This window comes from Botrytis cinerea, chromosome 12 (assembly GCF_000143535.2).
Source record: "Botrytis cinerea B05.10 chromosome 12, complete sequence".
In the NCBI taxonomy this organism is placed as follows: Eukaryota; Fungi; Ascomycota; class Leotiomycetes; order Helotiales; family Sclerotiniaceae; genus Botrytis; species Botrytis cinerea.
The window spans coordinates 1951060-1974626 of record NC_037321.1 but is presented as its reverse complement, the minus strand read 5'-3'; the positions used below and the strand labels follow the sequence as shown (position 1 = coordinate 1974626).

The 23567-nt window shown below is 40.8% G+C and overlaps 10 protein-coding genes across 10 annotated transcripts; 5 read left to right on the top strand and 5 right to left on the bottom strand.

Moving 5' to 3' along the window:
• The first annotated feature begins 99 nt into the window (after positions 1-99).
• On the top strand, positions 100-1990 carry Bclat1. The gene is made up of 3 exons (XM_001547149.2): positions 100-615; positions 667-1344; positions 1397-1990. Exons 1-3 carry the CDS (start codon positions 310-312, stop codon positions 1802-1804), a joined length of 1392 nt encoding a protein of 463 aa, XP_001547199.1. The 5' UTR covers positions 100-309; the 3' UTR covers positions 1805-1990.
• Positions 1991-2225: 235 nt separating this feature from the next.
• On the bottom strand, positions 2226-4862 carry Bcpep7. The gene is made up of 4 exons (XM_024696531.1): positions 4437-4862; positions 4360-4382; positions 3451-4310; positions 2226-3388 (listed from the first exon to the last, which is right to left on the bottom strand). Exons 1-4 carry the CDS (start codon positions 4713-4715, stop codon positions 2553-2555), a joined length of 1998 nt encoding a protein of 665 aa, XP_024552342.1. The 5' UTR covers positions 4716-4862; the 3' UTR covers positions 2226-2552.
• Positions 4863-4915: 53 nt separating this feature from the next.
• Bcmet8 lies at positions 4916-6349 on the top strand. Its single transcript, XM_001547151.2, has 3 exons — positions 4916-5127; positions 5182-5663; positions 5712-6349. The coding sequence occupies exons 1-3, from the start codon at positions 5017-5019 to the stop codon at positions 5932-5934; spliced, it is 816 nt and encodes a 271-aa protein (XP_001547201.2). The 5' UTR covers positions 4916-5016; the 3' UTR covers positions 5935-6349.
• Positions 6350-7128: 779 nt separating this feature from the next.
• On the top strand, positions 7129-8473 carry BCIN_12g05700 (hypothetical protein; the record flags this gene model as incomplete). The annotated part of the gene is made up of 2 exons (XM_001547152.2): positions 7129-8199; positions 8251-8473. The coding sequence occupies 2 exons, from the start codon at positions 7129-7131 to the stop codon at positions 8341-8343; spliced, it is 1164 nt and encodes a 387-aa protein (XP_001547202.1). The 3' UTR covers positions 8344-8473.
• A 3-nt stretch (positions 8474-8476) lies between these two features.
• On the bottom strand, positions 8477-9748 carry Bcgst20. The gene is made up of 2 exons (XM_001547153.2): positions 9524-9748; positions 8477-9464 (listed from the first exon to the last, which is right to left on the bottom strand). The coding sequence occupies exons 1-2, from the start codon at positions 9557-9559 to the stop codon at positions 8778-8780; spliced, it is 723 nt and encodes a 240-aa protein (XP_001547203.2). The 5' UTR covers positions 9560-9748; the 3' UTR covers positions 8477-8777.
• Positions 9749-10978: 1230 nt separating this feature from the next.
• On the bottom strand, positions 10979-13580 carry BCIN_12g05680 (hypothetical protein). Its single transcript, XM_024696530.1, has 6 exons — positions 13454-13580; positions 13154-13343; positions 12939-13096; positions 12568-12884; positions 11610-12520; positions 10979-11559 (listed from the first exon to the last, which is right to left on the bottom strand). Exons 1-6 carry the CDS (start codon positions 13546-13548, stop codon positions 11083-11085), a joined length of 2148 nt encoding a protein of 715 aa, XP_024552341.1. The 5' UTR covers positions 13549-13580; the 3' UTR covers positions 10979-11082.
• A 223-nt stretch (positions 13581-13803) lies between these two features.
• Positions 13804-15718, bottom strand: BCIN_12g05670 (hypothetical protein). The gene is made up of 2 exons (XM_024696529.1): positions 15293-15718; positions 13804-15245 (listed from the first exon to the last, which is right to left on the bottom strand). The coding sequence occupies exons 1-2, from the start codon at positions 15342-15344 to the stop codon at positions 14005-14007; spliced, it is 1293 nt and encodes a 430-aa protein (XP_024552340.1). The 5' UTR covers positions 15345-15718; the 3' UTR covers positions 13804-14004.
• Positions 15719-15903: 185 nt separating this feature from the next.
• On the top strand, positions 15904-17312 carry BCIN_12g05660 (hypothetical protein). The gene is made up of 2 exons (XM_024696528.1): positions 15904-16146; positions 16226-17312. The coding sequence occupies exons 1-2, from the start codon at positions 15962-15964 to the stop codon at positions 16980-16982; spliced, it is 942 nt and encodes a 313-aa protein (XP_024552339.1). The 5' UTR covers positions 15904-15961; the 3' UTR covers positions 16983-17312.
• A 721-nt stretch (positions 17313-18033) lies between these two features.
• Positions 18034-20803, top strand: BCIN_12g05650 (hypothetical protein). Its single transcript, XM_024696527.1, has 6 exons — positions 18034-18471; positions 18532-18886; positions 18939-19638; positions 19693-19800; positions 19851-20072; positions 20127-20803. Exons 1-6 carry the CDS (start codon positions 18118-18120, stop codon positions 20674-20676), a joined length of 2289 nt encoding a protein of 762 aa, XP_024552338.1. The 5' UTR covers positions 18034-18117; the 3' UTR covers positions 20677-20803.
• Positions 20804-20849: 46 nt separating this feature from the next.
• BCIN_12g05640 (hypothetical protein) lies at positions 20850-22572 on the bottom strand. The gene is made up of 5 exons (XM_024696526.1): positions 22380-22572; positions 22176-22327; positions 21797-22044; positions 21215-21694; positions 20850-21153 (listed from the first exon to the last, which is right to left on the bottom strand). Exons 1-5 carry the CDS (start codon positions 22492-22494, stop codon positions 21000-21002), a joined length of 1149 nt encoding a protein of 382 aa, XP_024552337.1. The 5' UTR covers positions 22495-22572; the 3' UTR covers positions 20850-20999.
• Between the last annotated feature and the right edge of the window lie 995 nt (positions 22573-23567).

Genomic DNA, 23567 nt, shown 5'->3' with positions numbered 1-23567 from the left:
ACGGTGGAATAATCTACGCCCACTCCACCACTATACTACATCTGTACTAATCCCAAGGAGCTCCGGTCTGCCAACGGAACTCAACCTACGAGGTTTTCCGACATTCAACAGAACAATTTAAATCTGTGTTTTTGTCGCGAATAACTTCCTCCCACTCCACCCCAAACATTTACCACCCACCTTCCCGCCCTAATCCTACTGTACCGGGTTCTACATATCCAAGACTTTTATTTGTCTGGATACTGATTTGGGTTCTTTTCACTCCTTTAACCTGAGTCCTTTCGTTCTTCTCTAGATATTCCCATCAAGATGTTTTCCGCAGTGTTGAGAAAGCGTGCCCTTCAATCTCCATCTCTGCCATATCAATTAGCAAGATGTTATGCCTCGAAATCTTTCCCTCCCCATACCGTAGTCACTATGCCAGCGTTATCGCCAACCATGACTTCAGGTAACATTGGATCGTGGCAAAAGAAGCCTGGAGATGCAATTGTTCCTGGTGATGTATTGGTAGAGATTGAGACCGATAAGGCGCAAATGGACTTTGAATTCCAAGAGGAGGGTGTTTTGGCTGCCATCTTGAAGCAATCTGGAGAGAAGGATGTTGCTGTTGGAAATGTTTGTACTACTTCCAACTGTAGAAAGGTTAGAGTGCTGACGGAAAAATAGCCAATTGCTGTTATGGTTGGAGAAGGAGAGGATACATCGGCCTTTGCGGATTTCACACTCGCAGATGCTGGAGGAGAGAAATCTGCACCAGCACCACCAAAGGAGGAAGCCAGTCAGTCTTCCGAGAAGTCTGATACACAATCTGGAACTGCTCCCCCGCCCCCAACCGAATCGACCCCAGCTCCGGAGGAATCCGCTTCAAGTGGTGGAAGATTACAACCTGCTATGGATAGAGCAATCAATGCTAGCTCCGCAGCTGTTAAATTGGCTATTGAGACCGGTGTCAAGATTACTGGTGTTAAGGGTACTGGAATTGGCGGACAAGTCACTGAGGCTGATGTCAAGAAGGCTTCTTCTGGAGCTTCAAGCAGTGGCGCACCAGCTGCTGCTACTGCCAGTTACGTCGACACTCCTATCACATCTATGCGTAAGACCATCGCCAACCGTCTTACCGAGTCTGTGAACCAAAACCCACACTACTTTGTCGCCTCTACTGTTTCCGTTACCAAGCTGATTAAGCTCCGCACAGCTCTTAACGCTTCCGGAGAAGGGAAATACAAGCTTTCGATCAATGATTTCTTGATCAAGGCATGTGCTATTGCATGCAAGAAAGTCCCAGCTGTTAACTCAAGCTGGAGAGATGGTTTCATCCGCCAATTCAGCAACGTTGACGTCAGCGTAAGTTATTCTTCTCCTCCAACTTCATTATAATTTACTAAAAAAATCTCAGGTTGCCGTTGCCACACCAGTTGGTCTCATGACCCCAATTGTCAAGAATGTCGAAGGACTCGGTCTCGAATCCATTTCAGCACAAGTTAAGGACCTTGGCAAACGTGCCCGTGATGGTAAACTCAAGCCAGATGAATACCAAGGTGGAACTTTCACCATTAGCAACATGGGAATGAACAGCGCTATCGATAGATTCACCGCAGTCATCAACCCACCTCAAGCCGCCATTCTCGCCGTAGGAACCACTCAAAAGGCAGCTATCCAAGGCGCAGATGGAGGAATTGAATGGGATGATCAAATTACCGTTACTGGAAGCTTCGACCACAAGGTTGTTGATGGTGCCGTTGGTGGTGAATGGATGAAGGAGTTCAAGAAGGTTGTTGAGAACCCTTTGGAATTGTTGCTATAGAATTGATTTTATGTGATATGATATGAATTCAGGGGTTAGGACAGTAATAGAACTGGTTGGGATGGAATGGTTAGGGAGGTTAGTTGATGTGTAGGCTGATGATACCGATGAAAGAAAGAAGAAAAGAGATTCCCCATATAACTCCTTGTACAATCAAATCAACGATTCGTCGTAGTATTATTTTTATGTGAAACCTAATTTGTAAATGAATGACACTGACAATTGGGATTGTAATATCAGCCGAAGAATCCCTCCAAAATCCATTGTTAATATGCTTGATTGATTTTGAGTCATATTTGAATTCACCAACTATTACTCACAATGAGCTCACATTTCTTTTCCAGCAAGCAAACAGGCAAGCAGACAATCGAACAAGCAGACAGGCAGGAAGGTAAGCGAGCAAGTATTCGATCATTATACATGCTCATACTCATACTCAGTAATTCGATTGTGTATGTATAAATATACATATGATAATGAATCCTAATCCTAATTCGATCCTAACAACACCTAACTAACTAATCCTAAACCCCACTCCAAACACCATCCATGACTTATATTTCCATTCCGTAGTACTCACTCAAACTACCCAAGCCAGCCAATCCCATATAAAATATACAACGCCTAGCAATGCATCGTTTGGTATACTGGAAAAGTGCGTGTCCTATAAGACTATGTGCAATAATTCCTTCTTGCTCCAAGTTAAAGTGCACAATACTCGATATCCAGCTCAACCCCGTTATATCATTCACCCCAACCCCAAAACCCCATTCCCGTTCCCACTCCCACCAGCATCCATCTCTCTCCTGTAAACTCCTTCAAAATCCAATTGACCAATACACCCCATAACTGTATCAATCTCCCTTTGCACGTCTTGCAAATTTGCCTTTAATGCTTCCACCTCATCAAACTTCCTTCTCTTCCCCGCATCTTTTACCATTCCTTCGACAAAAAATTTCTGTTCTTCTAAAACTATTAGTTTTTCTCGTAATTCCTTTTCTTCTTGCTCCATCTGAGATATTTGAGAAACATCTGAAACTTGTGATGATGTTTCTGTGGCTGTATCGTTGAATTTGACATTTGACAGGGCGGAACGACCATTTTGAGGTCTTAGAGATGAATGACTTGAAGATGGAGTAGCATGTTTGAGAACTTTGGGAAGAGATTTAAGAGGAAGCATATGAAGATGAAGGAAAGTTGAAGATTGTTGATAGATTGATTTTTGAATCTTTTGTTGAGTGGGTGATGTGGTTGGCAAGTCACGAATGCGTCTGCCGGCTTGATCATATTTTCCGAAACTATCTATTAACCTCTTTCGAACTTTGGCTGCTTCGGCGAGTTGAACATGTGACGGTGGTTTTTCTGGATCTTGAAGGGCAACTAATAAGCGTTGGAAATTGGGTAATAATAGACGGATACCCTTCTGGAATTGTAGAAGATTTTCATAAGCCCGCTGTAAGGGTGTTTTCTCCATAAGTTCAGCAGCGAAATCTTTCTTGGAGAAGACTGTAGTTTTACAATCGCGACACATCCGTATATCGATACTAATATTCTCCGAATGTTTTTCTGACTGAATGTCAGTCACTGGAATGTGTCAATGAATGACACTGAAGATATTGGAAATATCGAAGAAGTTAAAAACTTACGTGCTGTGACATTCAATCCAATTTCGGAGGAACATCCAGTTCTAGAATCTGAGCAGACAACTCGCCCACATAATCGACAGTGATGCCGTCGAAATGACCAAGAGCCAAATTCTTGTTGACAAAAAGGACATTTTGGAACCTTTGCATCTTCTTCCCAAGTTACCACTGATTGTTCAAGTATTTTGCGAGGATTCTTTTGTCCTGCTAAAGATAATAATGCCCCATTACTGGCCATGTCTTCAGGTGGATTTGCAAGTAGTTGGGTCAATTTAGTGAGTCGTTTCTCTAACCTCGAAATCTCCAAATAAGCTTTATCCACATGCTTCCTTCGCATTGCCATAAAGTCGTTTGTATGATCTCGCAAATAACCATTGTGATCATTATATCCTTCTCTTGACTTAAAACAAGTCTCGCAAACCCTACACCATAATCCCCTTACAGGTTCATGTTGTGCCGACCTCGAGAGTTTGATTTGATACATCGTGTGATCCTCACAGAATAGACGACCGCATTTCCTACAATTAACACTTCCATTGACAGCACCAAGTCTTTTCCCACATATTGGTTCCGTACATGTATCATTGAATCCTGATTTCTGCCAATGCGTCCTTGTAATTACTTCGTCGGGATCTGGTCTTGTTGGCTCGGAGGTTGACATGCGATTTCCAGAAAGTGTATTCGGAATAGGAGTCGATGATGTTGACACATCGTTCGATTCGAATACATCTAGTCCCTTGAGTTTTTGATTTATGACTGCCAACGGTTGGAACTTTTTTGCCTTGATAACCTGCTTGTCGAACCAATTCTTCACTTCGTCTTGCTCTACCTCTGGAAGTTCTTGGTGATTATCGTCAAGATGTCTATTGAGAGTGAGTTTCTTTTCAAACTTTCGAGACGTGAGAGGCATACCGGTTTAATTGCAACAAGGTCATCTGCCAAACATTATTATTACTCTCACATTATAATATATCAAGGGGCTAGCCTACCATTTCTTCGCTACATATTGGACATAGGAGCTTCGAGGCCACGGCGGTGACATTTGAAGAGCGGCCATTATCCAGCGAAACTCTCGACCTTAAATCCTGACTGTCGTTTGGTAAAGGCGACGTCGCTAGAGGGGATACTGAATGAGTCGAACTTAAAGAAAGAGTACTTTCTGAAGGGGTAATGAAACTCGAACTTCGTTGTTGCGCCGGAGGGGTAGGAGGTGCCAATGACTTCCCACTACCCAAAATCCTCCCACCTCCCAGCTTTCTGCTGGACATGATTGTAAGGATATCAAAATTTTGAGGGAGTTTACCTCAGATCCTCACCGATTCAAGACATTGATTTCTTTAAATGTTCTCTGTCTTTACGGCTTTCCCTCCGCCTTGTTCATTCTGTGACGGTGGTTTCGTATGTCTTGAGTAAGCGAAGCTCTCTGGCTGTGCCTTATCGGTACTGTACCGAATTCCATTTGCTTATCGGAAATGTCATCAACGATAAGCTTTCACCTTCACAATAAAACACAGAAGTATAATATATCCAATAAAGAATTGGTTATTATGCACAACATCAAATATCTCAATGTCAATACCGATGGGTGAAGAAAATTTTCCAAAAGTTGAGGGTGGCGGATCATTGATACTGGCATGGCAAATCAAGAATAAACGAGTACTAGTAGTTGGAGGCGGAGAGGTAAAAAAAAAACCTCCTTTCCACCATCATTCTTCCGTGCTAATCATCTGAAAGGTTGCAGCAGGTCGAATCTTGAACGTTCTAAATGCAGATGCAAAGGTTACCGTCGTATCACCTCGAGAAGGTTTAAACCCAGAAGTCGCATATCGAGTACAAGAGGGACAAGTCGACTTTGTGGATAGAAAGTTCGAACCATCCGATCTCGACAATGTTGATATGGTATTGACTGCGGTCGATGACCCGGAAGCATCTTCACAGATATGGAAGTTGTGTAAAGAAAGGAAAATAGCAGCGAACATTGCAGATGTGCCCCCTGAATGTGACTTCTACTTTGGAAGTGTTCACCGAGATGGACCTTTACAAATTATGGTTAGCACAAATGGGAAAGGTCCACGATTTGCCAATATCGTAAGGAGACAAATTGCTTCGAATCTACCAGACAAAATTGGAGACGGGATAGAGAAGATTGGAAAATTAAGGCAGATGCTCAGGAAAGTTGCACCGGCACCAGAAGAAGGACCAAAGAGGATGGCTTGGTAAGCACTTTTGAACAATGATATTGGCACTATACTTACAACAAGCAGGATGATCAAAGTTAGCGACGCTTATAGTTTAGAAGACCTACATGCGATGACCGAAGAAGATATGGAGATGCTACTAAGATTTTACGCCCCGAATCAAGTCCCACGATTTCATTGTTTACAGAAGATGAAAGATAAGACGTGGGATTTGGGATGTTTACGACCATTGAAGGGTGAGGATGAAACTTTTGATGGCTCTTGGGGGTTCTCCGTGGGATGGGGTTGATAGATTTGACCGACTGTATACATGACGGGAAAATATCGGCGTTTTTGTTCTATCGGAAACATCTCTATGAAAGAGCACTTGCTAGATGCTTTTCCAAGCCTTTGGGACAACTGTTACTCATGATGGATTCTCTCAATCGAAAACAATTGGAAATGAAGCAAGGGAGTTTATCACATCAGGACAAAATCGCTCATGTTCCACCCATCAACTTATCCACTCGAGTCACTCTCATGTTACCCTTTTCTTGGCTGGAATGCTCTGTTAAAGTTCGTCCACCACTCTTTATTGATAATGTTCGGCCAAGCTCTGCTGTTATATATTTGACTCTTTCAAAGTTGTGGCTTAGGTATGATTTTGTACATATGATCTCTTCAGTTTACATTCTAGGTCTGACGAATTTAAAATTGACATACCACCATACAAGCATACAGCATGCAACATCCAACATACAAGCATACAGCATACAGCATACAACATACAGCATACAAGCATACAGCATACAGCATACAACATACAGCATACAGCATACAGCACACAAACATAAAAACCTTGACTGTGGCATTACTCTAGTAGGCACATAGCTTGTCGAAAGTTCTTGGATTTATGAGTACTAGCGTGTCAGGTAGATCTGATATGTCCAACGACATGTTTTTGTTGCATTGCGGATTGTAAATTTTCCTCCTTTCCATGATTTTGACAACACCAATTCAAACTGACTGCATGAGAATATGTACTACGTTTGATACCTTGATCCTTCCGGCTAAGACATCCTTAATCAAGTCATTTCTCCGCATTTCACTGGGTTTATACATCCGGGGTCCCCACACCCCACGTCCGCTGGAGAATTCTCCTCATTAACTTGGCAAGTCTAATCAAAGCAGATCTTATCTTCGAATGAAGATGCGTGTATCTTTGAGTAGTACGAACTTCATTTCTCGGCATATCCCTGACCCGACGGAGAAATTCTCGAAAACAAGACGACTCAAGATGAGGATGTGACGGCCAAGATTTCATGGTCTCTATACCCCTCAACGATCTCCTGCTCCTTGATTACATGCGAACAAACACGATGTCGATATTTGCATGCTAATGTATTCAAGGATGATGTGTGAATATGCAAATACTATATATGTTGGTAAGTTCCTATCTCTTTTCCATTTTCTATTCTTCATCTCCCCTCACAATCACATCAAGATGCGATACTCTCTTCTTTTCGCATATGCATCCGCATCTGCAGCAAGTGTTATTAGTACAAGGGCCGAAGATGCTACGACCAAGTATTCTACCTTGGTTTCTGATTCATTCATTCAAAGAGGAGTGCCAAAAACGGCCCAATACCCTCAAGCAGTTTTCTATCGAGGTGTTGAAATGGCATACAATGCCACTGGGAACGCAAAATACATCAATTGGGTAAAATCACAAATGGATACTGCTATATCTCCAAATGGATCGATTCTCAGTTATCCATCCTATCCAGCTTCTCTTGATGACATCCGAATTGGAACCATCATCCTCGATACATGGGCTCGAACTCACGAAGAAAGATATAAAGTTGCCGCCGATACATTGCGCCAACAATTCAACTACAACCCACGAACGGCGTCTGGAGGATTCTGGCATCGTGCACCTACATACCCAAATCAAATGTGGTTGGATGGCATTTTCATGGCTGATGTCTTTTATGCTCAATGGACATCCTACTTTGATGCCGCTAATGTTACTGCTTGGGATGATATCCTATTGCAATATTCGCTTATTGAAGAACATTGTCGCAATCATACCACAAACCTTATCGTTCATGGTTATGACGAAAGTAAAACTCAAGTATGGGCTGATCCTATAACCGGAGCATCACCTAATGTATGGGATCGAGCATTAGGATGGTATCTAATGGCCCTCGTCGATGTTCTCGATTACTTCCCGAAATCACATCCAGGACATGCAAAACTTCTTGATTGGTTTATTACTGCATCTGCCGGTGTAGCTGCTGCACAGGATACAACGGGTGGTTGGTGGTTAGTAATGAATAAACCATATCCAGGAAAACCACGAAATTATATTGAATCTAGCGGTTCAGCAATGTTTGTTTATGCAATTTTGAAAGGCGTTCGAAAGGGATATCTTGGAAGCGAATATATTGCACCAATGAAGAAGGGTTATGAATATCTTGCGGAAACTTTTGTGGCCCACAATGGAACAAACGGTACGGTTAATTGGGAAGGGACAGTTTTGGTAGGAAGTTTGGGATCGAATGCTACATTTGAGGTTTGTCTTGTGTATGAAATTGCATTGGAGATTTGACTAACTTTTGGATAGTATTATACCTCTATTGCCATTGATGAGAATGATATGAAGGGTGCCGGACCTTTTGTTTATGCTAGTGTGGAGTATGAGCAATTGGCGGCATGAAATGTTGAGACTGTCCATCAGGAACAAAGGCTTTTAAGATATTTTGATGAGTCCGGTTCACTATGCCCAAGACTAGTACATAGTGTGTATTGTATATATGAAAAAGATCATTGAAACCAAGGAATTCTTATAATGACATTATTGCCCTGTCTGTAGCCGGACTCTTCAAATAATGGAGAATCATATAAACCCATCAAAATTACAGCGTAGAAGAATTGGCCATCTATTGATTAGGTAGAGGTAAGTTGGAAAAAATCATCATTCCTCTTCTAATGCCAAAGATCTCCAAAATCGTACATTTCCACATGAGTAAAATTTAAACTGTGCATCGGCGAAATAAAGAAAGGATCGTCACGTGACCCAAACGTGATTTACAAAACAAGAAAGAAGCTGGCAAGGTCCTCATAGGTACTTTACATTTCACCCAACTTTATTTACAACTGCGCTTGCAAATGTGCCTTTTGAGGAAATGTAGTCAAATCATACCCATTTCCCTTTTCAATACTTCTCTTCCAAGCAGGTCTCTCATAACACCTCGTTAACCATTCACCCAAAGCCGGAAATTCCTTCTCTATATCCACCCATCCTCTTTGTTTAATGAGTGTCATAGGAAACTCCAACATAATATCCGCTCTTCCAGGATTCTTTCCCATAAAGAACCCTCCCTCAGGACCTTCCTTCAACTCTTTCTCCAAAACCCCCAATACTTTCCTTAAAGCAGGTCCATCGAGTAGTTTCCCCATAGGTCCAGCTCCATTAGCTATAAAATTGAAATCAAGCATCAGCATCGCATATGTCAATTGTCCTAACTCAGTCATGATGACAGAAAGTAGCATTTCATCACGAATCCAATCGCCCTCACGGAGACCAAAGGTATCAGCGGAATCGAAAGTACGGATGAGGTAAGTGGCTATGGCGAGGCATTCGGGGATAGAGCGATTCCCATCTTTGGGACCGGTGACGAGCAAAGGAGCTTTTCCGTAATTGCTGATGGCTTTGAGAGATGGGGGTGCGAGGAAAGGAGCCTTGGGATCGGTGGCGGGGTTGCGGGTATGGCTTTGGAGATTGTAGGGAATGGAAAGTTCTTCTAGAAGCCAGAAGATCCGTTGGGATTGTGAGTTCTATGTTTATTAGTATGTGAATAGGTATCATTGAATAATTGGAATGATTAAGAACTTACATTGAGGTGGTGAAATGTGGGTGTATTGTCTGTCATTTTGTTGGATTTGAGGTTTGATGTAGTGATGCAGTGGTGTAGTGGTGTAGTGTGGGGTAGAAATGGGATTGGAAATATATAAGAACAATTGCACGAGAGATGGGATATATATACAAGAAAATTGTTATGGATTTAAAACTTGAAGAAAAAGTCTAGAACTTTATCACAATCATCTTGATTTATAATGTCAAGAATGAAATGTCGATTCCAAGGTAAGAGTCGAGACAGAATGAGATCCACATGATTCGGTTAAGAAGAGAGGGGCCTCGGAATTTCGGTCGACTGGTGACAATCCGAATGGCATTGCATACGGACATAATGATGGCGATGGCTAGCTAGTCGGACATAAGGCATGTATCGTGTTACGTGTACGATGTATCGATGTCATGGATAGTGACTTTAAATATTGAAGAGTCAATAGGGAAAGCTGTTAGGGAATTGGATTTATCTGGGTGGCAATTTCGATGTGTTATGGTACATCGTGGATACTATTCATGTCATCAAGTTTGTGAGGAATGAAAATTGTGGGTTATATACCTAGATTGAATTTTACATCACTTGGAGCTGGATACATATTGAAAACATATGGGGTTATTAGAGGATACTGATGGTATAAGAAGGAAATTCATGTATTTTATATTTTATATTTTGGAGGGGGGGGTTGAGGTATTTTTTGGATCGACTATGAGATTCTGGGAAATACTTCAAAAGGAAATCGGGAGAAAAGGAAAAAAATTACAACACCTAGTGGATGTTGTCGCCAGCGACACTTATCTCTTCTCAACTGTTCGGCGCTCCGTTCTCAACTTATTGCTCGTCGACTTATTAAAAGGGTGGGTAGGGCTGTTCCAATGGCCATTGGGTCCATGGGGTGAACCGGATAGTGCAATGATCACAAAGGCCTACCTTTGCCTACACATAGCTCTCGTCTCTGGAGAGTCAAGCTGATGTGGAAGAGCGCAATCAACATCCTGAACAACAAACTCATTCAAATTGTTAAATCGCAAGTCTGTGAACAAGATGCAATGTATTGCGTACCACCCGATCTGGATGTCCTCAAATCCGTAGTAACTATCGTGCCAGTTCCGTAATGTCTGATTCCAAGTCCAAGAAGAACTCATGAAACCCCCCAAAATATCAACCATTGGAAAGGTCTCACGGACACAATCTCCAAATACTGAAGGGATGAGTTTTATAATGATTGATCCGAGTCATCCGACAATGTGTTGGCAATTGATTCGTTACTAACGGATTTCACATCTCTATACTATCTTTGTTGTTCCTACCCTCATCATCATGAGAGTTCCGTATTTACCACGAAATAGGAAGTCACTTGTATCCCTTAATCTTTCAGCATCAAAAGGAATCATGATACTTATCCCAACAAACATTTTTAACACTCACATCTTTCTCGGTGAGTGGGAATTTCAAAATATTTCTTCAATTTTTGTAATATTATTTGCAAGTGACATAACACTTTTACAGTCCCGCAAATTTATTCCCATCATAACAAGTCAAAAGACTCAACCAAAATTCCCAGTACTCCACCAATCTTCCATATGGCCTATTCCATCACCCCGTCCATCACTCCGTTGATGAAAGAAACTTTCCGCCAAAACTGCCAACTCATCATCAGAATAATGAAATGGCGGTTGAACAAATTCTTGTTCTTGATCTGCGACCCCATTTCCTAAATTCACCACACTTGTATTGACAGAATTAGGACCAGATCCTTCAAAATCTTGTCTATCAACCCGAGTAGGTTCTGGAAGGGATGAAGCATGGCTCATTTCATGAGTAGCAGGAATTGATGCCGAGTATAAGGATGGTCCGAAAAGACGACGAGCCAGTGCGGGGATTTCACTCGAGGAAGAGTATTCTAGAATTTCCCAAAATTGACCTAGATCAATGAGAAGATTACGGTTAGGGGTTTGTGGTGGTGCATCAGGATTTGGATAAGTTGATGAAACGGTATCACAAAGATGTTGAAGTTTTTCCGCCTAAGTCAATTTTAGCAGCAAAACAAGAGTCTCGAGGATGATTAACCTACCATTCGCGCAACGTGAGGCCACTCTTTAAAATCTCGTATGAATTTCAAACATTTATCAAAGTTGTCTCGTTTTTCTTGTCGCACAATTGGATCTTCGGCAAAACATTCTTGTAAATATATTGTTGCAATGATCGCTACACAATGAGCAAGAAATGGATCCGAGACCTTGAAAGATTTAACTTCCAACATATCAATATATCTAATGACCCAACTGGCATGTGACGAGATCAAATCTGAAATGTGTTGTAAGAATATCTCTGGAATCGCAGATTTGAGATGTTTCAATCGGAGTGACAACAAGAGTGGATTATTTAACAGGCAAAGGTTTGTGTGATACAAAAATTGAATAAACAACCAAGGGCCCCAATAATCTCGACTGGCATGTAATTCTTCGGAAGTTCTTTGGGAGAATTTGGCTGATTTGAAGCGATGAATTTGTGAGGTGCGGGTCTCAAAGTCCATTTGCTGAGCCATTATTAATGCGTAGTCTGATTGAGGAGACCAAGGGGGTAAAGTGCTTGGATTTCCACGTCTTCTCGCGTACCGGGTAATCTTAAACCACACTTCACTGAGTTGAATGGCATAAGCAACGACACCTTTATCTTGGGTATCAGATATAGCAAACTCCGGAGATGAAAGGTCGGGTGTTTCTCCATGCGTAAACTGGCCGTGATTTAATGGCTTGCCAGTGGTTTCTGGATACCATGGAAAGTTATCTTCGCCTGCGAAATCTATAACACTAAACTCCGCGCCATGTAATTTTTTGAGGAGGAATAAACTCCAAAAACATCGTCGGCGTTCTTCACGTAACGAGTCAGATAAGGGTGCATGAGTTTCCGTCGTGAGACCAGCATTATGGGCTAAACTCATGGCTAGACTACTATGTACACTTGCTTGTCGTGTATTTCCATCTAAGAGAGTGTTAGCGAGGTTGCATTTTTCGACGTATCATACATACTAGTAAAGTCTACTAAACTAAGAAGGCATAAAGATTGTAGTGTTGAGAGTTCTATTCGACCTCCAAATATTCTGGCCGAGATAATTGATTGAGCTGCCTCTACGTATCCCGTAATGAGTTCCGATTGATTATCCCGGAAAATATCATCATCCGAAAATCGTATTGCCAAAGCTAGGATTGAGAAAATTACTTCTGGATCACGTTCGTTGATTGTTTCAACAAATCTATTCCGACAGAATACAGGAAGTGGTTGGCAATCGCAATATAATAGGTAAGTTTTTGCAATGCTTATGACTGCCTCATATGGTGGGAGCTTGCTTCAATTTGGTCAATATAATAATCGTATAAATCACTGCATTGAAACTTCTCACCTACTCGATAGCCTGAAAACATTTGGTGTCCTCATGGTCTGTCCCAATTGTGATAAAACAGGGGAATTTGACATGTGTCTTGACGCACTCCTACTCATAGCTACTTGGTTGGAAAGGACCTCTGCAAGTTGAGCTTCAACTGATTTCAATCTATCTTCCTAGTAGATCCTGTAAGTGCTGATATTCATAATGAAAGTCCTACACTTGTGACTTACCAAGTTTATATCACTTGATCTCACGTGGCTCTTCTCTTGTATCCTAGTCGGTGTGGGTAATGGAGTTCTCTCAATTGAGGTTCTCTCATTGACATGATTTGAACCATCATCGGCATAATAGCAATTTTGTCTTAATCTCGCACAGTGAGAGCATATTGGTTTTTCACCCGGACATCTCGTTTTCTTGCGCCTTTTCCCAGTTGTTCATCAGTCAAACCAATTTTATATATTCAAGTTCTTCAATTCCCCACTCCTCACACTCGCCATCCCTTTATCCAAATGAAAAGAACTATTACTTACCGACATGGCTCACATGCTTGGCGAATACGTTTTGCAGGACGTTCTGACATTGAAGCACTTTCGATGAAATGTGCAAAGAGGTTGAGGTCGTTCATCTATCATGATGTTTATTTATTAATTGAAATGCGTGAGTGGGATAAAAGTTAGTTTATTGATAAAGAAGTCAATGCAATGGATGCACTAGTAGTAGTCATAATTATGTTACTAACCGGATTAAGGTCAGATGAAGGAGCAGGGGTTCCCGGCGGAGAACGGATGTTGTTCGGATCATCCTCCTTACCTACCCGAGTAGGTGAGAATGTAGCATTCAATACAAAATTTACGTGGTAATTATAGAACTTTTAATATAGTGTGAATTATGCCATCTAAAATATCCAGAAATTAAGGGTCTTGATGAGTCCTTGATGAGTCCTTGATGAGTCCTTGTCCTTGGTAACTCCTTAATGTGGTCCTTGATGACTCCTTGATGACTCCCTGATAACTCCTTGATAACTCCTTGATATACTCCTCGATATACTACCCCCGAAACCCAGAACAGCAAGTACTTGAGCCTATAAGCTAGCCCTCATCTCGACTTCTGGTTGTGTACCCGAAGCATGTCTCTCGATATCCAAACCCATATCATATTCATTCATCTCCTCAATTGTCAATTTCTTCTTTTCATCCAATACTTTGTAATTAGGGTTGTTGGTATTCGATGAAAATCCGATCCGTTCATTAATATTTACCCTAGCACGAGCACTAGCCGCTTGCACTCGAGAAGCTCTAGGCTTACGAATTTGTTCATACAACTTTAACCCCTCGCTAATGGTTGCTTTTGAATTGGCAAATCCATATTTCCTTCCATAAATTATACCCAATGCAGCGGCATCTTCTAAAGCCTGGCATGCCCCTTGACTTTGATCTGGAAGCATAGGATGTGCTGCATCACCGAGAATGCAAGTAGTACCCTTTTGCCAATATGGATATGGTTGATGAACAAATAATCTCCATGGTTTTACGTCAGTTGAGTTCTTGAATAATGCAAGAAGTTCCGGATCGAGGTCAGGAAATGGTCTGAGAATATCCTCAACGGAAAGATTTATATTCCATCCTTCGCCGGCATGAGGACTTTCGTTTGTTGGAAAGAAACAATAGAATGAATGAACTTCTCCATCTCGACATGGTGAAAATACAATCTTGTGAATTCCTTGCCCACCCCAAAATTCGATAGCACTATTCGGCGATAGATCTCGAAGTCCTAATCTCCTTGCATCTTTTGTTTCAATGATACAATGTAAACATGTAGATGTAGATAATTCTCGATCCGGCACAATTCCTAGAGTTTTGCGTACTTGTGACCCAATACCATCTGCGCCAATAATCAAATCATGTTTGACTGTTAGACCATTCTCAAATGTAACCACACCTTGTTCATGATCGATCTCGGCGCATTTGTGATTGCATTTTAAGATTGCTGGGATGCCGGAATGATTTGACCCTGTAGCAGAGTCCATCAACATCTCATGCATGTTGACTCTGTGAAACATATTATAAACGTATCCCCATCTACTCTTGTAGTCGGCCAAATCATAGACATTTTGAACCTCTCCAGTTTTCCAATCATGCGATATAAGTTTTTCTAGAACCACAGGTCGTCCAATTGAGATATTGACACCCCAATCCTCGAGCCATTTTGTGCCATTCGCCGCACAAGATATAGAAGCACCAACTTCTCCAGCGAAATCCGCTCGTTCATATATTGTGACTCGATGTCCGGCTTGTCGTAAACTTGTTGCAGCAGCGAGACCACCTATTTTATTAGCTATTATCAACCAATCCGGATGGATTTATGCATACCTATTCCACCGCCAATCACACCGATATCCAATTCTCTCCAAGAATTCGCCATTGAGCTAATGTTGATTGACGCCAAAATGTTGACCGAGATATTGAAGACTATAAGATGAGATTGATCTCGATAAAACAAACTCACGAATATTGATATATTCGAAACCAAATGACAAGATGAAGGCTTTGTTTGACCAAAAATGAAAACATAAGAGGGTTTTACCTTGACTCTCTTTATAACTTCCCTACTGCATCACCACAGATCTTACATATGATGGATATAGCTGGTGCAGTTCCAAATTGGTTAAACGCAAAGGCTGCAACATCTTGGATTGGGATGAAACCCCTCACTTAATTATCGTCAAGATAGGAATGATTCGTAGATACAACTTAGCTGAATGGTTTCCGCTTCCGCTTCCGTGTTGTGTAGATAGCTTGACTTTTTGAAGATGGGATTAATGGGCGAATTCTTGGAACACCGGAACTTTATCATGACTTATGTAAGACATTCCGCTTCCGAGCCGTTAGCGTGTTACCAAATCGATTCCCGCGGCCCTTGCTAGTATATCACACTTTTCGTCATTACAGCTTTATTATTGGTGATGAGTTGCATTACTTTTGGACGATATTCCTAAATTCATAACATCACGTCCTAGGATCCAAAAACTCAAAGTCACAATGTCTGTTTCAGATGATTCAGCACTGAACGCTCAAGTCGATTTTCTAAGAGAAGATGTCAAATACGCACAAGAGCATGACTTGCAAACTTTGAGTATCTTTACTGCAAGACATAGCAAAGATGATAAGCCTCTCACGGGAGTCATTGGAGAACCTTCCACAACCTCATCTAAGATTTGGGTAATGTAAAAACTCCCGAATCTGTCACACTTTATGTTTGCATCACGTGATATATCCCTTTCCACCATTCTAACATCTTTACAGTTACATTCACGGAGGAGCGTGGCGGGATCCACTTGTGACATCCTCTTCTTTCATTCCAACGATCAATTATCTTGTATCTTCATCTATTGAATCCAAGATCGCCTCATTTGTATCCATCAATTACCGTCTATCTTCTCATCCATCTTTTCCTCAAGATTCTTCGTCAGTTCCGAAACACGAATATCGTAATGCTAAGCATCCTGATCACATACAAGATATATGTTCTGCACTATCCTACTTACAATCTAAACACTCCATGGGGGATCAATATCTACTAGTTGGCCATTCATGTGGTGCAACGCTATCAATGGAAATTGCAAAGGGGAAAGAATATTTGCATTCTTGTGGCATACCAGATGAGGATTTGAATTTCAAACTTCCACGATATGTTCTTGGAGTAGCTGGAATCTACGATTTACGATACCTTCGTGATACGAATCCTCATCCTGCATACAATGAATTTCTCACCGAAGCATTCGGGTCTGATGAGCAACTCTGGGATGCAGTTTCACCAGCGAGATTCTCCAACTTTGACGAATTTGAAAAAAGTGGAAAGATTCTTGCTTTTGCTACTTCACCAAATGATGAATTGGTTGATGAGATACAAATTGATGTTATGGTGAAGAATGTGCAGGGTATTAAGGGAGGAGTAGTGGTGAAAAATCTCAAAAATCAATTGAGAGGAACTCACAACGATATCTGGAAGACTGGAAATTTGGCCAATGCTATAGTTGAGGTCTTGAGGTCATCTGAATAGCCGAATATGAGTGGAGAGATTTAACACTAAAGTTCGGAATTACAAACTCTAATTCGACTCCATTACTTCATTCAAGGAAACTGAATCAAGGTTATTCAATTCCAATTATTCCCTGGTGGCCGATATTTGAGTCTGCGTTTCCTTGTGTAATCATTTCTTGATGGAGGTGGATTCGACGCGGCGGAAGATGAGCAGACGAGAGAGTCAGTAACTCGGATTTAGTTACTTGATGGGGAGCAATCATATAATTCTTCTTATCTTATTTTATAGAGCTCGTCTGCTCTATTGGTTTCGTTTACCCTAGAGCAAAATTCATATGTTTGGTTTACAGCCTTTGCACTTCATGCATGAAGTCTTCAGAAACTTATTCTATGGAAGATGACATCACAAGCCATAATTTTGGTGAATGCGTAAATGCCTACCCCATCAGTGAGATTGTCGATCCACGAAATTATTAATGCGTTTCAAAATGTCCTAAATGAGAATAGAGTCATGTGACGAGTCTAGTGTACATGATCTGTCAGCTCACACTGGCGAGACTGGGTTGATGAGTAGGTATATGTATATTCTTCATACTGTTCCACCTCTAGGAATTGATACGTATATTATTCTTTCAAGGTATTTGGTAATGTTCGCAAATAGACTGGAACTTCATTTTCGGAGAGAAAGGTATGTATCGATAGATAAAACGACCAGAAACCCTCGATTTTGATGGCCATCTCTGCTTTAGGTCAGAATACTTCTCACAGTCTTACTAATTGAAGAACCGGCGGAGTTCTGAGAGTAATTCCAAATACTTATCCAATCAAGCGATCAGTTGTTATCATGCATTAGAGTAAGGCTTCGAAATACAGTCGAACTTGGCCGTGCAATAAGAACCTTCATGAGGTTGGCGAATCAATAATCATCGAGGGAACTGTCATGTAAGCCGATTCAAGGATCGCGGGTAAATGCATAGATTACGATAAAATTGATTGCATCGCTTTTCCTGCACCTGTGCCGTAAGCTATCTCGAAACGATTATTCTCCTTGGTACCTGTTTTCTCTTCCAGCACAATCAAACAATTTACCAAGGCTCATTCTTTTTTGGCAGATGGATATTCCTTAACATCATCGTCGTCGTAGAAATCCAACTATGGCAAATCTTCAATATGAATTAAGTTCTCTTCCTGAACGAGAAACTCATTCTACTTCTCCTGTTTCTTCGATGGGGGATAGTCGGAGAAGCTTCGATAGAGATCAAGATCATGCGACTTCATCAACTAGAGAACCATCTTCAATTTCACACAACATCGCTGCTGTTCGGATACCCGAGCGCACCTTGGATGGGTTCGATCATGACTTTCATTCATCACTTCATCATGAAAATCCTCCTGCCTACACAATTTCTCCCGAAGTCTCGCAAGTCAAAAGTCATACTTTGGCAAGGGATTTTGGTGGGCTTTGGTTGTCATTAGTATTTTCGACCTTGATCCTATTGCAATGGATTGTGAGTTCTCCAAGTCAAGTAGTGTCGTTGGAATATCTCACAATTGAATGTAACTAACAGGGACTCCTTCACACCTGTTATAAACCTTTTGGTTCGAACTATTCATACGAGGTTACAGCTGCGACCAGGAAATACGATTTCCAATCGAATGAAAGATGGTTGAAAGCTTTCCAAGTATTAATCTCAATTTGTTCCCTCTTTGTACTAATTGTTCTATCGACTATTCTCTCAAGAGCTGCTGTCATTCTCACACAGCGACAGATTTCCAAACCAGGATACACATTGAGTCAGATACTTGCTATTGCCGATGAAAGTTGGCTTAGCATCCCAACGCTTTGGAAGTGTGTGACTAGAAAGGAGATGCGATCTATTAAATCAAGCTATCTATTATATGCTTGTAGTCTTTGTATATCGGGTAAGTCCTTTCTCTTCGATAATAGATTGAGAAGATTTAATAACCCTTTTAGCAATATTGATTTACCCCATCCAGCAAGGTTCTCTTCAGGTTTTTGATATCTACGTACCGAATCCTCAATATCCATCTAAAAATTACTTTGATTCCATGTATCGCTATAGTTATCCACTCCTCAACGGCGAACAAAGTCTTTACGATTTGTACACTTCACATGGATATCAAGGAGCTCTGAGCACGGCTTTGGTTGACACCAATCCGAATGATATTCAACCGAATTTATGGAATCCATCAAACTCTTCCATCTCACATTCAAATGAAAGTCCATCTGCTGATATCTCAGCCGGTCTCCAACAAAGATTATCAAATTCTTCAACATCATGGTATGCGATTCAACATAATACTTATAACAACGGGATGTATAATTCTACCGGTCTTCGAATGAACACATCCATCACATGTTTCATCATTCCACAACGCCAGTTTCCAACAGTCTGTCCAGGTATTTCGCCATGGACTACTTCGATCAATTTAAACACTGTAGATAATTCCATGTATATTGAATATGCTGGCTATGCTATCAGTGGATTGAGTTTGAATGTCTGTGTGCCAGGAAATAAATTTGCTTTTCCATGGTCGGTGAATAGGACTCTCCAAACTATCGAAGAATTGTTGTATCTTGACATTGGTTGGTCCATGAAAGATATTGGTTATGAACCCACTGAAATTGAATCTTTGAAAAATTACACACAAAAGTAATTCTCTTCTCAAATGCATTCGATGTTATTGTTTTGACTAAGTACGTACAGGTGTATTGCAGAGACCACATTTGGGTATTTCAATCTTCCGACATACGGTAACAATCGTGCTGGTCCTCTGTTACCTGCCGACTTTCCTATCTTTGGGGCGATAGAAAGGTATTGATTATATCACAGATGATAAGATGTTGAAGTTGACATGGATTTAGTGAAGAAACCCCTCGAACAATATTCAATGAAAGTAATCCACGAGTTGGTCGATACAGTACCATCAATCGCATGTTACTTGACTATCATGGTCCTCTCTTGAGTTCCGCTCTAGCATTATTTCCAGATTGGAGCAGTATGACAGATGAATATGGCGGGATTGATCAACGCCTTAACATACAATGGCCGCTCAGCAAATTTACGAGATCGATAAATCAGAATGAGTAATTAACCATCGAATCTCTACCCAAGTATCAGAGAATTACTAACATGATTAGATCTTACGCATCTTATCTCAGTCGATTTGCAGCCAATCCAAATTACCTTGAAAACAGTCTCCGAATTTCGACATTTCTCGCCACCAAAACTGCATGGGAAGTCGCAGCGGAAAATACCGTGATTGATCCTGCCCATCCTTTATTCACCGAAATGGGGAAAGTAGTCAAACGTCCACACCTTCCCTTACCCGTCATCATCATTGTCAGTATCTTAATCGCCTACCTTACATTATCATTATTGTACCTGGGTATACGTAGTGCATTTAGTCGTACATGGACCACCACATTGAATTCTCTTTCGGTGATATTTTTGACTAGAGGTGCGGCTGAGAGAATGCCAAAATTGCCAGTAATACTACATGGCAATACTGGGAATGAGGGGAAGTTCTTTGGGGGGTTGGCACATGAACCAGCAGTGATTGGGGATATCATGGCGGGGGATAAATTAGGTATATTAGCGGTTGGTGGAGAAGGTATTCTTGGGGTAGCAGGAAGAAGGTATAGGAATGGTGAGGTTGAAGGTTCAGTTATTGGTCCTGTTATGGTATAGGTTCTGGTTAGGGGGATGAGTGATGATGTTGTGATGATTGATGTTGTGATGGTTGTTGTGATATTCTCCTCGTGATGAAAAATCCTATCTTTTTTTAACTATGAATGAATTAGACACGGAGTTATCAAAAGTTGATCGATCAATGTATATAGAATTTGAATTGAGATTTGAATTGAGATCTGAATTGATATGTTAATTGGCAAGATAACTTGCTTAATGTGAATCAAAAAGAGATGGAAGCCACGAAGCCTATTATCTTTCTCAATAAAGAATAAGATCAGGTGACGTGACATGTGACATAACCTGAACACTCTAATCATCAATTACTTCATCCATTGAGATTTGTAAAGATCAGGTCCTTTAATCTCTTGTCCCTCCTCATTATCCATCTTCTCCAATTCTTCATCCGTTGGGGTTTCATCAATTCTATAGACCAATTTTCCCGCACTAACTTTCCCTTCCGATACCTCCAACATACTAAACTCCAGTTAGCATAGATCTAGATTTATCTTTCGACAAAATAAAGTAAATCACTTACCCATCAATGACTCCTTTTAATCCTCCCGGTCTCACAATAGCAGGTTGATTCTTTATCTTCCCCTCCTCCAGTAACTTTGCACTCATCTTCCAAAATCGAACTGCAAATTCATAGTGCTCTGGATAAAACGGGATATCCAAGCCAAACTTTGAGAAAGCTTTCCCAAACGCCGTGTATGCTAAGAAAGCTTTGGCATCAACATTTTCCTCATTCTTTCTCGCAAATGTATCCACGGGAAGTACCCCAATCAATTTCAATTCCCCGGTAAAAGATCCTTTCTCGGGGAACGCCGCGGCACAGATGGCGAATGTAGATTCAGAGCATATGCAATCGTAAATGTAGTGAAGAGATGAGTTGGTGTACGCTCGAATGTCAGCTCCACAAGTGGGAGAGTGGTAATCGAAAACGGCATCTGCGCCGAGTGATTTGACATAATCGAAATTGGAGGGACTGCAAGCTGTTATGACTGTGAGACCAGATCTAATTTTGTTAGTTGAGTCTTGTATCTTAGGGTTTGACTGTCCTTTCGAATGAAAATCATGGGAAATTCGAGGGGGAACACAATTCAAAGAAGGAACATACAATTTGGCAAATTGAATTGCCATAGCTCCACAGGTTGTACTTCCTCCATAAATCAATATCGGAAATGGAGTTTTGCTAGGTTCAGTAGGAAGTGGAAGATTCAAATTCATATAAAGAGCTTGACCTGTACTTAAGATTGCTACACCAATTGTTGCTGCATCTTCGAATGACATGCTGTCTGGAATCTTGGTAAAGATACCATCTGGTGCAAAAATAGCTTCGGCAAAGGTACCACTTTCTTTGTCATTCTATTGAGAATTAGTATTTTTATGATGTGTGTTGAGAGAGGGATAAATATGAGGGATATTGAGAGGTGTGAAGAGAGGTGTGAAGAGAGGTGTGAAGAGAATAGGGGTAAAAATAAGAGAAAGCTACCAACAGTATTCCCACCATGACAAGGTCCACAAATACGATCTCCTTTTTTCAAATCTGAATTTTTACATTCAGGTCCTACTTCTTCAACTATACCAGAATAATCACATCCAAGTATATGACCATCGGGTGCAACACCTGATGCATGATGAAAATCCGCTGGTCTTGAGCTTAACTTAATATTCAAGGGTTATTTGAAGTGTGTACATACTTGGATTGATGGCTACTGCAACAGTTTTGACTTTAACAAAATCGGGCTTTAGAGCTGGTTCGGGGATGTTGGATACAATAGCTTTACCAGCTGTTTCGACAATTACTGCTTTCATGGTGAAAGTTTTTTGAGAGGGACTTGATTTAAGAGATGGTAGGTTGGATGTAGAATTGAAGATGATATCTTGATGATCGAGAGGGGAGTAGGAAACAAGAAAATGAGAAGGACAAAGAATTGATCAGAAGATAAAGCAAACCAGAAAACTACCATGCAAGATACTTACATCATAATCAAATAAATCATCATCAAATTACTGTGCCTTTGAAGCACATGTGGGTAATATGTTGGTAACATGTTGGTTGGTATTATCGTACGTGCCACTTGTGCGCCATTTAAGGGGGAAAATACAAACCATGAATGGGATTATCCGGAAAAGTCTTGATCTTACTGCATTTACTTCAAAGTTGATAGGCCCGTAATATCATTCTTGAAATCCTGCTTGCTTTTATTTTGACAAGGAAATTTCACCCATCAACCTATGGTTTATGTAAATCACCTGGTTTGAGAAGAATGAAAACTTTTGATGGGTGTAATAATTTGGTACTGATGATGAAAACGAATTGAGTAAAGTGACATAAGTCGAGATACAAATAATATGAGACCGCCTGAATGGTGAGGAGATTTTGAATCATGAGAGAGATGTCTATTGAATCATCATGTCACGTGAAGCTCTGAATATCAGCAGCATGGTGTATATAAAAATGATGGGTATATCCGAATGGGTATTTAAATCAAACTTCTTTAGATGAAGACTTCTCAAGATCTGAAACTATGCTTGAGACTTGCAAGCATAGTAATAGAGATTTTGTCCCCTACTATGATGTAATTGGCCATAAATGCAGCCAGATCATTGACTTTCCATTTTTCGACAATGAAGGAAAATTCGACGACAAAAGAACCCACAATATTATCAACACTAGTTGATGGTCAACTTATATCGAATTAATTCATCTATGATGTGATCTTTTTTCATTCTCATTCAATCAATTCCGTAGCACGTCGGTGAAGTCGCTATTGGAATTGGCAAGTGGCTCTCGTCTAATCTTGACGTCTAATCTTGACGCCTACTCTCCTTGAATATATAGTTTGGGCTTGTAATTTCAAAAATGATTCTAGCGACTGGAATCT

Bases quoted from the DNA above. Each gene is read 5' to 3' on its own strand.
- Bclat1 (XM_001547149.2), top strand. From the start codon at position 310: ATGTTTTCCGCAGTGTTGAGAAAGCGTGCCCTTCAATCTCCATCTCTG. The intron at 616-666 runs GTTTGTACTACT...ACGGAAAAATAG, and splicing joins AGGATGTTGCTGTTGGAAAT to CCAATTGCTGTTATGGTTGG. The intron at 1,345-1,396 runs GTAAGTTATTCT...AAAAAATCTCAG, and splicing joins TCAGCAACGTTGACGTCAGC to GTTGCCGTTGCCACACCAGT.
- Bcpep7 (XM_024696531.1), bottom strand. From the start codon at position 4,715: ATGTCCAGCAGAAAGCTGGGAGGTGGGAGGATTTTGGGTAGTGGGAAG. The intron at 4,383-4,436 runs GTAGGCTAGCCC...AATGTTTGGCAG, and splicing joins CAATATGTAGCGAAGAAATG to ATGACCTTGTTGCAATTAAA. The intron at 3,389-3,450 runs GTAAGTTTTTAA...GACACATTCCAG, and splicing joins TGGATTGAATGTCACAGCAC to TGACTGACATTCAGTCAGAA.
- Bcmet8 (XM_001547151.2), top strand. From the start codon at position 5,017: ATGTCAATACCGATGGGTGAAGAAAATTTTCCAAAAGTTGAGGGTGGC. The intron at 5,128-5,181 runs GTAAAAAAAAAA...ATCATCTGAAAG, and splicing joins TAGTAGTTGGAGGCGGAGAG to GTTGCAGCAGGTCGAATCTT. The intron at 5,664-5,711 runs GTAAGCACTTTT...TACAACAAGCAG, and splicing joins GGACCAAAGAGGATGGCTTG to GATGATCAAAGTTAGCGACG.
- Bcgst20 (XM_001547153.2), bottom strand. From the start codon at position 9,559: ATGACAGACAATACACCCACATTTCACCACCTCAAT. The intron at 9,465-9,523 runs GTAAGTTCTTAA...TAATAAACATAG, and splicing joins CCACATTTCACCACCTCAAT to AACTCACAATCCCAACGGAT.
- BCIN_12g05680 (XM_024696530.1), bottom strand. From the start codon at position 13,548: ATGAACGACCTCAACCTCTTTGCACATTTCATCGAAAGTGCTTCAATG. The intron at 12,885-12,938 runs GTGAGAAGTTTC...ACCAAATTGAAG, and splicing joins GTTTTCAGGCTATCGAGTAG to CAAGCTCCCACCATATGAGG. The intron at 12,521-12,567 runs GTATGTATGATA...ACACTCTCTTAG, and splicing joins TAGTTTAGTAGACTTTACTA to ATGGAAATACACGACAAGCA.
- BCIN_12g05670 (XM_024696529.1), bottom strand. From the start codon at position 15,344: ATGGCGAATTCTTGGAGAGAATTGGATATCGGTGTGATTGGCGGTGGA. The intron at 15,246-15,292 runs GTATGCATAAAT...CTAATAAAATAG, and splicing joins TGTGATTGGCGGTGGAATAG to GTGGTCTCGCTGCTGCAACA.
- BCIN_12g05660 (XM_024696528.1), top strand. From the start codon at position 15,962: ATGTCTGTTTCAGATGATTCAGCACTGAACGCTCAAGTCGATTTTCTA. The intron at 16,147-16,225 runs GTAAAAACTCCC...ACATCTTTACAG, and splicing joins TCATCTAAGATTTGGGTAAT to TTACATTCACGGAGGAGCGT.
- BCIN_12g05650 (XM_024696527.1), top strand. From the start codon at position 18,118: ATGGCAAATCTTCAATATGAATTAAGTTCTCTTCCTGAACGAGAAACT. The intron at 19,639-19,692 runs GTAATTCTCTTC...AAGTACGTACAG, and splicing joins TTGAAAAATTACACACAAAA to GTGTATTGCAGAGACCACAT. The intron at 19,801-19,850 runs GTATTGATTATA...ACATGGATTTAG, and splicing joins ATCTTTGGGGCGATAGAAAG to TGAAGAAACCCCTCGAACAA.
- BCIN_12g05640 (XM_024696526.1), bottom strand. From the start codon at position 22,494: ATGAAAGCAGTAATTGTCGAAACAGCTGGTAAAGCTATTGTATCCAAC. The intron at 22,045-22,175 runs GTTGGTAGCTTT...AATTCTCAATAG, and splicing joins CTTGTCATGGTGGGAATACT to AATGACAAAGAAAGTGGTAC. The intron at 21,154-21,214 runs GTAAGTGATTTA...ACTGGAGTTTAG, and splicing joins TTAAAAGGAGTCATTGATGG to TATGTTGGAGGTATCGGAAG.